Genomic DNA, 12,385 nt, shown 5'->3' with positions numbered 1-12,385 from the left:
TACTGTTTGTGCTCAATAGGCAGTTAAATTATTCAAAACTAAAATATTTTATTTCATTTCAGATGAATTACATCATCTTGGGCATCCTGGTGAGTAATATAACAAGACATTAGTTTTGGATTTTTAATTTATTGAGTACAGTAATTTAAAGATACTGTAGACATTCTTTTGTTATGGTAGTACTGGTTACAGTAGTGGTAACTTTTTATTAAAATAATATAATTCAGAGTTGAAATAAGCACCTACATGCAGTGCAATTTCATGCAAGTGAAAACATTAAAAATATTCTAGACCATAAGACTATATGAAGGTAGAAAAGTATACGGAGGCTGCATACACTAAACATGAATGTAGTTTTTATCTTTGTGAGTGACTCTGGGTCCTAAGAAGGCAGTTAATGGGGGAAGTGCATTATTTTTGTGTTTGAAAGACAAGAAGTGGTCTTCAAAAGGGTAACGGGGTAACAATTCTAGACTTGCCAGACCCTGGAGACCTTGTTCAGAGTTGCTCATTCACAGAACATGCCTGAACTAGGTGGGCGGGGTGTCTATCTGGAGTAAAAGGTGTGTTCGTGGGAATACCTTGCCTTATATAGATAAGTAGCTGGTCAGTAACCATTAAGAAACTTCCTGTTGGCGAGAGTATTCATCATTCTTCAGCCGATTTTAATCAGAACAGATTTCTGAACCAGTTCAGCTTATGAGAAGGCCTTGACTGGGATGCAAAGTGGAGTAACAGTGAGGGCTCCATAGAGACAGAGGACTCCTCCGGGTTGTGGGCGCTCCGAGAGGCGGTGATGGAGCAGGACCGGGTGAAGAAGGCAGTTCTGTCATTTAGTATTTACAAAAATCTCTTTTATTCCCTGACATGTTATAGCTCAGCATTTTAGCACCACAACTAGTTTTCTTAGTTTCGTGCCCATATTTTTCTTTACTTTTTAAATCACTTTTTATTTTTCCAATTACAGTTGACATCCAGTACTGTGTGTCTGATGTGCACCCCAGTGACTAGACACTGTGTAACTCACAGTCATCCCGATAAACCTCGTACACCCCTGACACAATACGTAGTCATTTGAGTATTATTGACTTTATTCCCCGTGCTGTACTTTGCACCCCATGATTGTTCTGCAACAACACATTTGTTCTTGGTCCCTTCACCGTTCTCACCCAACCCACCAAAACCCCCTGCCAGTCTACAGCTGTCAACACATTTTCTCTGTGCCTGTGGGTCTGTTTCTGTTCTGTGTGTTTATTCATTTTGGTTTTTAGATTTGGCTGTTGATAGATATGTATTTACTATCATTTTATTGTTCATTTTTTTTAATCTCTTCTTTCTTTTTCTTAAAGACCCTTTAACATTTCATGTAATACTACTTTGATGGTGATAAACTCCTTAAGCTTTTTCTTGTCCCAGGAGCTCTTTATTATCTGTCCTTTGATTCTAAATGATAGCCCTGCTGGGTAGAGTAATCTTGGTTGTAGATCTTTGCTTTTTATCAACTCTTGCCAGTCGCTTCTGGCCTGCAAAGTTTCTGTTGAGAAATTAACCGACAGTCTTATAGGAGTTCCCATGTAGGTAACTAACTGCTATTCTTGTGCTGCTTTTAAGATTCTCTCTTAGCCCTGGCTGGCATAGCTCAGTGGATTGAGCGCAGGCTGGGAACCAAAGTGTCCCAGGTTTAATTCCCAGCCAGGGTACATTCCTGGGTTGCAGGCCATAACCCCCAGCAACCGCACATTGATGTGTCTCTCTCTCTCTCTCTCTCTCTCTCTCTCCCTCCCTCCCTTCCCTCCCTAAAAATAAATAAATAAAATCTTAAAAAAAAAAAAAAAGGATTCTCTCTTTGTCTTTAACCTTTGGCATTTTAATTACGATGTGTCTCAGTATGGGCCTCTTTGGCTTCATCTTGTTTGGGACTCTCAGTGCTTCCTGAGCTTGCATGTCTGTCTCCTAAACCAGTTAGGGACGTTGTCTGTCATTATTTTTTCAAATAGGTTTTCGATTTTTTTTAAGATTTTATTTATTTATTTTTAGGGAAGAAAGAAGGGGGCGGAGAGAGAGAGAGACAGACAGACAGACACACACATCAATGTGCGGTTGCTGGGGGTTATGGCCTGCAACCCAGGAATGTACCCTGGCTGGGAATCAAACCTGGGACACTTTGGTTCCCAGCCCGCGCTCAATCCACTGAGCTATGCCAGCCAGGGCTGGTTTTCGATTTCTTGCCCACTCTCTTCTTCTCTCTCTGGCACCCCCATGATGCAGGTGTTGGTATGCTTGAAGTCGTATCTGAGGCTCCTTACACTGTGTTCATAGTTTTAGATTCTTTTTTCTTTTTGCTGTTCTCATTGGATGTTTTTTGCTTCCTTGTATTCCAAATCACTGACTTGATTCTCGGCTTCATCCGCTGTCCTGTTGATTCCCTGTAAGTTACTCTTCATTTCTGTTAGTATGTCCTTCGTTTCTGACTGGTCTTTCTTTATGTTTTCTTTGTACTTTTTCATGCTGTTGAAGTTCTCACAAAGTTCCTTGAGCATCCTCATAACCATTCTTTTGAACTCTGTATCTTGTAGTTTGCTTGCCTCTATTTTATTTAGTTCTCTCTCTGGAGATTTTCCCTGCTCTTTCATTTAGGACCTGTCTCTTCATTTCATGCTCAGATTTTTAAATAAATACCTATTGTGAGTGATGATTGGGCTATGCTGATTACATATAAGCACATTCCAGAAACCAGAAGGCCCTGGTTTGGGGTAAACTGAATTTACAGTCTTTATAAGCTCCCTTTTCTATCATTTGTTTTACAGATATCCAAAAATAAACCATTTGTTCTCCCTATTATTCACATAGTTGTAAAAGCTGTGTGTCATTTTTGCCCTGCCAACCTGGAGCTCAGGGGCCACCACAGGGAGTCATCCAAACATCTAACGCCACCCTAGGGGTGGTCAGAGGACCTTCCTCTCTCAGTCTGGCTAGAATCCTTTCCCCCTAAATCGGTCTGTTATTTCTTGCCTTTCAGTGAGCACTGTAAAAAGTTACTTGAGGAAAATTTTTGCAAACAACCACCACTGAACTTCTGGAATTCTCTTGGTCTCCTCTTTCATTATATCCTTACTCTTCAATATTTGGTGACCCCCACAATTTTGAGTTTTAAAAAAAGAACATTTAATAAACTTTTAATGGACTCCAGCCTCATATGAATGGTTACAAATACCAGAGAAAAGTTACCCTCTTGAGAGTAGTAGACAGATGACTGACCGAACTCCATCTTTCCCTGTGTCTCTTTCCATGTGGTCCTCGGGGTCGGAGATACTTCTTTTTACGCAGAGTCAATGGCAGAGAGCATGGACCATGGGATGAGGTTTACCGGCTCGATAACTCCGGACAAGCGACTTAGTCTCTCTCCACCTCAGGTCCCTTATCTGTGAAATGCAGGTAGTGATTGTACAGACCTCGCAGAGGACAGGGATGTTCGTTCTAGCCGGTTGTACTGAAGGCATCCATGACTGCACCAGGCAAGCATTCAGTAAATGTCCAGCCCTCCGCTGCTGCTGCTGCTGATGATGATGATTCCCAGCACCCACTGTTTTCAGACTATGTTTCTGCCCAGCCCGTTAAAGATTACGACCCCCACTACGGTCGTCCATTACCAAAGGCATTCCCCGGCTCCGATCCCAAGACCGTCCACCCCAGTACGTGTTGTTGTCAAGGACCCAGAAATCTTGCCCTGGCCAGGTGGCTCAGTTAGTCGGACCATTGTCCCGTACACAGAAAGGTTGCGGGTTCAATGCCTGGTCAGGGCACGTGTGGGAGGCAACCAGTTAGTGTTTTTTACATCAGTGTGTCGCTCTCTTTTCCTCCTTCCTTTTTCTCTAAAATCAATAACCATGTCCTCAGGTGAGAACTAAAGAAGAAAGAATCCAGAAATCTTAAAATCATAAGTTAGATGTTAGAAATCATATTCTGTCTTTGAATGTCACCGATGGTCTTCATTGTTTTCATGTATTTCTAGCCCTGAAGATATTCATATCGTGGATAATAACACCTTACATCTTTGCGTTTTTATTTTCTTATAGATAATAAAGAGCAAACAGCTGAACAACCTTTGGGTAAGTAGCACTTTAAAATGCCTGATAAAAATATAAATATAGTATATATGTGTTTTATGGTGAGCATAAAGGGATTGAAGACATTTTAGCTTCACAGCTTTTGTAAGCACTTGAATGACTTTGAGACCACATGGTTAATTTTGGATATTTGTAAAGGAAATGATAGACCAGGACGGATTCAGTGTGTGGGACCAAGTCAGCTCCTGCAGGGTGATTTCTTTACTTTGGCAACATGCAAACAAATGAACGTGTGTGTCCCGTGGAGGTGAGGAACAGCGTCTCTCCGTGGGCTTAGACTGGAAGAGCGGCAGAGCCGCGGCAATGGCAGCTCCACGATCTGCAGTGAGCGTAGGAGAAGGGCCTTCCAGACAGAGGCAGCCTGCGCCGTCCCCCCCCGCCCCGCCCCCACTGCCCCGATGCAGCGTGGGACGGAGACAAGACGAGACGGGGAGTGGAGTCGGGGGCACCGGAAGCAGCACGCCGTGCTCTGGAGCATGAAGGGAAGGAGGCAGGAGCAGAAGGGCGAGGCCGGAGCTTCAGGGCCCTGTTTCTCACTGAGCCCCTGGAGGCACATCTCTCTGAGGGGCCCGTCTTATTCCGCAGTGCACCCAGATGGGGGGTGTGGCTGGGAGAAGAGCTGACAGACGGTGGCAGTGTGTCTAGACTCTTGCCCGGACCGCTAGGTGGGTGGTGATAGCGCCCACTGAGCTGGAGAACACGGAATAAGCGGCAGGCTTCAGAGGACCGTCGGTTTGGGACCTGACCAGTTTGAGGTGTTCGTGTCACATCTGTGTGAAGACGTACAGCGGGCAGTTGTGTACATGGGTCCAGAACTTTCTGGAGAGGCCTGGATTAGAGATACGTGATGAGTGCCATTAGCGTACGTATGGCAGTTACAGCCAAAGGGCAGCAAACACGAGATTGCTACAGGCTGTAGAGAAAAGGGCACGAAACTGGCCAACCTTTTTTTTGGGCGGGGGAGCACACAGTGTTTTTAACCATTATCATCAGCTGTCACTGATCAGATACCATATAAAAATTTAGATTTCTGGGTGCTTGTGAAAAGGGGTAGCTGTCCATTGTGGCTAAATAGTGGCCGCCTCGTTAAATTGGTGTGTGCTCCCTGTTTCCCTGTTGTGAGCTTTCCGTCTGCTTCACTCTCTCCTCTCTCTCCCCGCCCTCCTCCCCCACGTGGTCTCACCGTGTAGCTAAATGTCCCAAACTGGAAGCTGTCCGACTTCTTCAGGTTCAGACTCAGAGCTGGCAGGGTATCACTCCACATTAGGGTGTTCCCAGAGAGCCCCAGGGTGGCCCAGATTCGGGGCAGGGTGAGGGTGACCCCTCTGTATGAGAAGGAGACCCTGGCCCACTGGGGGCCGCCTTTTACCACAGCCGGAGAGCAGGTGCGGACCAGAGCACGAATGGCTTTGTCTGCCAGACTGAGGATTTTGGACTTTCTTTTGCAGGACAAAGATTAAAAGATTGTATGCCCTGGCCAATGTGGCTCAGTTGACTGGAGTGTCGTTCTGCGAACCGAAAGGTCACAGGTTGCGCGTCTGGTCAGAGCACATGCCTGGGTTGTGGGTTCTGCCCTGGCCAGGGCGCATACACAGGGCAGCCAATCCCTGTTTCTCACACGAAAGTTTTGATCCCTGTTTCCGCCTGCCCTCTCCTCTTTCTCAAATCAAATACCATGCCCATGGGTGAGGATTGAAAAAAGATCTTATGCACGAGACCAGCAAGCACTGTGTATGCAACCAGTCAGATTTGATGCTAATACTCAATTTTTGATAGATAGTCAAAGAATGTAGTTAACAAATGCTTACATAGCACTGACTTCATTCCAGACCCTTTTCCAAGTGCTTGTGAATATTAATTCACTTTAGATAAGATGAGTGACACACTGTTAGATGACCAGACAGGGAATGAATGATACAACACTGTACCAGGTTTCCCAGAATACATTGCACTGAGCTTTGGAAAATGTCTAGGATCATGTCATCAAATATTTTTCTGAAGTGGTTTTGTCCTGTTGCTCAATCAACTTGCATCGCATTTCCTTTTCCCAGTAGAGGGCCCACGTTCATGAACCTGTGGGTGGCTCTTCCAGTAAATGTTTTTCTGCAGAAACTTTCTTCCCTTGACATTACCACCTGAAAAGTATCGCCAGTGTTCACACAGTTGCTATTTTAGGGTTTTCTGTCATTCCTGACCCTTCTCCACTTCCAGTTCTGCCGTCTCGCCCTCTGTCTTCTCTCTGAGGCCTGGCTCCCCCTTCCCCCGTCTACCGCTGGCTTCCTGGCACACGTCTCGGCCGCCTCTCGCGTGCCCACCGCAGCCTGCTTCTCTGCGCTAAGCCTTCCCCCGTTCACCTGTCATTCCGCACCAGTTTCACAAGTAGACGGGACAAGGTAAGATGTACTTAGTCGTCATTTTTATTCCCATTTAAAGAAAATGCTCTATGACATTTTGGAAACTGCTATTAAAGTTATTACCATCAGGGGAAATATTTGGAAGCGTCGCGGTCACTGTGAGTGCACACGTGTGAACGCACACGGTGCTCAGACGGCTGAGCCCGTGCGTCCTGTAGGCTGTTCTCAGTGCCCTTTCCGATCGGGTAGCAAAACCACTGAACGAAGGGTTGGCAGCGGCAAAAGCAGCGTAGCACGCATCGCTTGACGGCTGACTTTTCCCCCCAAAGACCCCAATATTGTTGTGTTTTTTCCTATTACGTACCTTCTCGTTGTTTTCTGCCAATAAAACTGAGTTTAGTATCCATTTTGGAGTTAAATTATCATAATATTCCACCAGCACACCCCTGTGGTTTACGAACACTCTATTCCCTAACAACTTCGGGGTCCCCGTGGTTTGGGCTGCACTGATGTCGGCCAGAGACAGCGCGCTCCCTCCTCCCTCGGAAGCAGAGAGAACCGAGTGCGGCTCACAGTGCTGGGGTCGGGTCTGGGTTCTCAGGGGGTCGGTGGGCTCCGGGGGAAGGCACTGAAAGCTTCCTTTCTGGGGGTTCGCCGGCTGGTGGTTAATACTATGCAGTGAGTACTTTGGTGTAGGTTATTTAAGAAGAATCTTTTTTTAAAAAAGGAAATGCGGTGATGTTAAGTTTTATACTGCTTCCTGTTGAAATCCATGCTGAGTAGTTTCAACTTTTCAGATGAGTTTTAGAACTAAAGGTAGTTTAGTAGAAGCTTTATGTCTGGGTCCTTATGTGTTACATAAACAGCCTTGATAACCGGCCCTTTCTTTTGGATGAAAGAAGAGATTACTATTTGTATAGGACTTGAAGTGACTAATGAGAAATGTGGCTTAAGTGTCACTTTATTTTTTTTTCTAAAACGTGCACACTCATAAGAATGGAAAGTTTGCAAGAAATCTCTGGAAGCTGTAAACGTAGAATAAAGACACCCCAAGTGGGGTTTTCTGCCCCTTGAGGAAGTCACAGTCTTTGGTGCTAGTTTTTCTCCAGATCTTGTTTCACACTAGACCTAGGTGTTTTCTGGAAAGAGAAGAAACTTCACCAGATTTTTAAATGAAATTTAATCCACTTAATGATTTGAAACAAAATTCTATGAAATACTGCCGACACCAAGTCAGCAGTGTGACTGTTTGTGCCTGTTACGGTTTCTTCAGCGGGGTCTTCATGGTCACTTCTAAGTACGCTCCTTAGCGCTGAGCGACAGAGGTTGGCGGCCCAGTCCTGGCCTGTGTCCGAAGGGGGTGGCCTGCAGTCCTGCCCCGTGTGGCTCTTCAGCCCCGTGCTCTCGTTACGCCGTCCCCTCTGCTCCCTGGTGTCTCCTTCGGATTCGTGCCAGAGCATCCTCAAGACAAACATCTTAACAGGTTCCTGTATTTACAGCATGGTCCCAAGTCTTGAACTTCTAACCCCACCCAGACTAGGGAAGGCACAATTTTGAAGACCTCTTAAGCACTACGCTATGTCCAGCCTTCCACAGCTGTTCCTGGGCAAGCTATATGCCCGATTGAGCTAGCTGGTACTTTCTAAGGCATTAGTGGGGGTGTTTTTGTCTGTTGAAAACAAAAATTCTTTGTACGAGAATACAACCTTGAACTAAGGCCAGAAAATAAACCGTTACGGCATTCACACAGAAGCCTTCGCCTATCCCTAAAGTAGCTGCCGCCTCACCCATCCAAATGGGGAACTTTTTTTGCAAGCCGAGAGAAGACAGTATGTCCGCCGAAAAAGCACAGACCCGGCCCTCGGTCAGCGGCCGCCGTGCTGTCCACCCCGGTGTTTCCCCTTCCTTGCTCGGATGCGGGTCCTTCCTGTTCCTCTTCTGGGCGTTTCTTCTGCCTTTAGCCTCCTCCAGCGTCAGCAGAACAGAACCTAATTCCATGGGACCCCAACTTCAAACATTTCTCATGTAAATTTGCTCTAAAAGTCTAGTCGAATATAATAACCTTCCCTTTTGTAATTCAGTAAAAGTAGACTTGCGTATCCATAAACATTATGCTTCAGATGTAGACAGCTAGTAAGTGAGTGCCCTTGGCCTGGTTCTCGAAAGTGTCCGTGAGTTCTGTTTCAGTTGTTGCGTTGACCCGTCTCTGGGGTCCTGAGATGCCGGTTGACTGCGTAAAGCAGGGGTGTCAGACTCATGTTCACGGGGGGCCACATCAGCCCCATGGCTGCCTTCAAAGGGCCGGATGTAATGTCAGGACTGTGTACATGTAACTGCTCCTTGACAGTTAAGCGAGGGCTCGGCATTGCCACAGGGTAGCAACAAGGTGCCGGGCCGGACAAAACACAGTGGAGGGCCTTGTGTTCGCCACCCGTGCCATAAAGGGATCATTCTAAGATGAAATTAAATAATAACGAAGTCTTATTTGTAGAGCATACTTTCTATTACAATGATTCCATTTCCATAGGTCTTCCTTGAATCTTTGTATCCTTCCTTAATCCTCCCTCCCTTTTTTCACAGCAAAGGACAAGGTGGCTCTTTTGATAGGCAACATGAATTACTGGGAGCACCCCAAGCTGAAGGCCCCGCTGGTGGATGTGTATGAGCTGACCAACCTGCTAAGGCAGCTCGACTTCAAAGTCGTCTCCCTGCTGGATCTGACCGAGTATGAGATGCGCAATGCTGTGGACGAGTTTTTACTGCTTTTAGACAAAGGAGTATATGGTAAGGTGTTTATAATCTGCATTTTAATAACTGTCCACTGTTTTTCATTGAACAAGTTAGGGTTAAGAGTTAAAACTCAGGGAAAGGTGCAGTAAACACATTGTCGAATTAAAGACTTATTGTGTAAAAAAAAAGGAATAGATTTGGGCTTCATACTATAGTTCCATATGAATAACTAAGTAGCTTAGTGTATTTATTTCTGTGTTTCTTGTTTTGAAAACAGCATCCTTCTTATTAGAATTCTGACTAGTCCCAGGTGATTTTGCTTTTTATTGTCAATGGAGCCAGAGCACACGATGATGATGTGGCAGATCGTGCATTGTAGATGTAAAACACCTCCGTCTTGCTGTGTGTGAGTGTGTGTGTGTGTGTGTAGAGTGTAAAAGGTTGTAACCCATGTGCATACTGTGTTTCTTTTTCCTAACTGTTGCATGGTGTTCACTGGTCCATTAGTGGAAACTAGAATTTAACCAAGAAATGTTGGTGAATGAGGCATATGAAACTGTGTAAACCAGAGTTTTAGGTATCTGTCGTTAATGGTGCACCTCCACAAAAATTGTAACGGTACATTTTTAATAGCTTTTCTCAGTCTTTCATTTAAATATGTTAGTTCTCCGTACACGGTAATGATTTTCTAAAGAGACAGAAGAGGCCGTCCGTAGTGATTTTTTGTAATTTATTTATTTTCACGGGAGTCACCACGGACGTGGGAAGGCCACTGCTGCACCCTTTTGAGCCGCGTGTCCCAGTGGCTGCGTCTGGTCTGTCGCGGTGCCGCAGCGGCGTTTGACGGCCGGGAGGGGGCGTGTCCGGCCGTGAAGGTGCCCGTGATCAAGGAAAAGCATCAGTTCGGCTTCTCTGTCTTTCCAGTTCTTTCACATCAGGAACTCCTCAATTCAGCCTTATTTACTATCCACCCGATGTGACGAGGCAAGCTTGGTGGAATCGGTAATGGATCGTGAAGGAGAATTTTTAATGGAAGAAAAACAGTTTTCTTTTTCTAGATTTAACACTTTACTCTGAGATCGGAGAGTGTTAAACTCTTATTTAAATGAATTTTTCTTAATAAGGATTACAGTTATAACAGAAATGAATCAACAATATAAATACCTCAGATTTGGGATTCACGAATCGTGCTGACATAATAACATAATCTTGGTTACGAGTGTAAGGAGCGGTCACTGTGAGTGAAAGTGTTCATTTTTCTTATGAAAACAGGATAGAGTAAACTATATAAATTTGCCTCCTTGGTAATCGGTTTATATTTCCAGTATAGAATAAGGTGGTTGTTTGATTATTGTTATATATTATTTATCTCCATTTTTAAAGTGGCTAGATGGCTTAAACAGGAAAAGGTTTCTAAAACTTTATTAAAAGTAGTGAGACGCAGGAAAACAACATAAACTAATTTAGGTTTGGGGGCAGGTGAGGTGCTTTAGGAGTGAGGAGTGAAGCCCCGCCCCCACCTGCGTCTCCGCGGGGCGTCCGCATGAGTTCCGAAGAGCTGCGGGTGCCCAGACCCGGGACTCCTCTGCCCCGAGTGAGTGCGGTGGAGGCCCGGGGGTGCGGGCATGTCTCCTGGGCTGTGCCTCTCCCTGCAGCGGCCGCCCCAGGGGACAGACGGCACCCTGGCATTGGGGGGAGGCAGAGGCCGCGTCACAGGAATCTCGGCGTGAACCGAGGCCTTCATGTAAGTCAGATCAGCACCCCCTGCACCCCCCCACCCCGCACTAGCTGCGTGGCTGCCACCAGTTTACTTAACTTTGCTAAGCCAAAGAGGATTTATCACATGGGCAGACTAACGGAATGAGGTGGTTACAGAAGAAAGAAGATAAAAGTTATCTCTGTGCCTGGCACACTAAAAGTGCACAAGGTGTCATAGCTATTATTACTGTAATTTCCTGAATTCAAGTTTCCGTTCCTCTTTAGATGGGGGGTTTGAACTAGGTAGCATTCTACTTCAGGCTTCGGTTAGAGACACCAGCTTCTATGTCTCATATAAATTAAGGTTCAGCCTAAGATTTCACTTGAAAAAAAAGGGTTATTTTTTTCCAGTGGTAGTGCAGTGAAGCCATGAGAAACCAGTGCATGGACGTTTTCTGTTCCCTGAGAGCCACGTCACCTAGAAAGCCAGCAGTAGATTGTACAGAGAGTCTGCTGCTGGTTATCCGCTGGTTAACCCAGTGAGCATACAGATTCTGGTTCTTTGACTTACTAGTTGTGTGAGTTTGGATGAGGCCTCAAACATCTCGGTGTCTCTGGTGTTACATCTGTAAAAGGGTGGGGGGTGGTAGTATTACCAACTTTGTTATGAGATGCAGCTCATGAGGGTTGTATGAGGTAAAGTGTTAATGAAGCGCCTTCTTTGAACAGTGCCTGGTGCACAGTAAGGGCCGTGTGAGTGCACCATGATGATGGGGGGGTCGGAGGGGGGGGCGGTCGTCTCATCAGTGCGCTGTGCTGGGCGCACTGCAGTCTAACTCGAGTGAGGAAGTCGAACATCGGAAACAGTTATTTTCTCTGGAGATGAAAATAGTATCTCTGACAAAATGTATTCTTGGAAATCAAATTCCCAAGAAATAAAATTCTCTAAAAATCTATCTATCTAATTTATAGGATTATATTTCTACCCATGTTAAATTCTTTGTCATTTATAAAGGTGTTGTCTTTCTGTCCTTGAGTAATGGGATAGTTCATTAAAATAACAAGCAGGACTAGAGATGGAATGTTTAAATACAATGATTTGGTCTAGTTTATTTTCCATAAAAACGTCTAGTCTCCTGCAGTATAATTTGGGGGTAGATTTTGATAGGAAATGCTTACACTTTTCATAACTCATTTTGGAGCACAGGAAGGGTCCTCTGTTGTGACTGCCTTCATTCCAGCGCCCGCACCGCGGGGCGTGCGGTGCTGCATGCTGAGCCTTCCCCGGACAGCGGAGGCTAGACTTCCGCCCGATGGTCGCTGCTTTTCCCCAGTCGGGTCTCGTTCCGGCCACACGTGCTCCCCAGGCTCTCTGGGTGGTGGCCTCTAAGTAAGATCCGTTGTAGATGTGGTACCGTTTCGGATCTGTGTCCTGATTGGCTTGCATTGTTAACGTAATACATTCATTAAGGTTTT

General features: G+C 45.5%; 1 protein-coding gene across 2 annotated transcripts in view; it reads left to right on the top strand.

Annotated features, from left to right (window-relative positions):
- The window catches only part of MALT1 (MALT1 paracaspase), a 52,176-nt gene that overhangs the window by 27,082 nt on the left and 12,709 nt on the right, over positions 1–12,385 (top strand). For both annotated transcript variants that reach the window (XM_028524648.2, XM_028524649.2), the window contains 3 exons: positions 63–89; positions 4,077–4,109; positions 9,062–9,265. In XM_028524648.2, coding sequence (XP_028380449.2) covers positions 63–89; positions 4,077–4,109; positions 9,062–9,265 — 264 coding nt within the window. The remainder of the gene's footprint in view (positions 1–62; positions 90–4,076; positions 4,110–9,061; positions 9,266–12,385) is intronic.

The sequence above is a fragment of the Phyllostomus discolor genome, chromosome 9, assembly GCF_004126475.2.
Source record: "Phyllostomus discolor isolate MPI-MPIP mPhyDis1 chromosome 9, mPhyDis1.pri.v3, whole genome shotgun sequence".
NCBI classification, from domain to species: Eukaryota; Metazoa; Chordata; class Mammalia; order Chiroptera; family Phyllostomidae; genus Phyllostomus; species Phyllostomus discolor.
The sequence above is the reverse complement of the archived record's forward strand: the minus strand, read 5'-3'. Positions and strand labels throughout refer to the sequence as shown.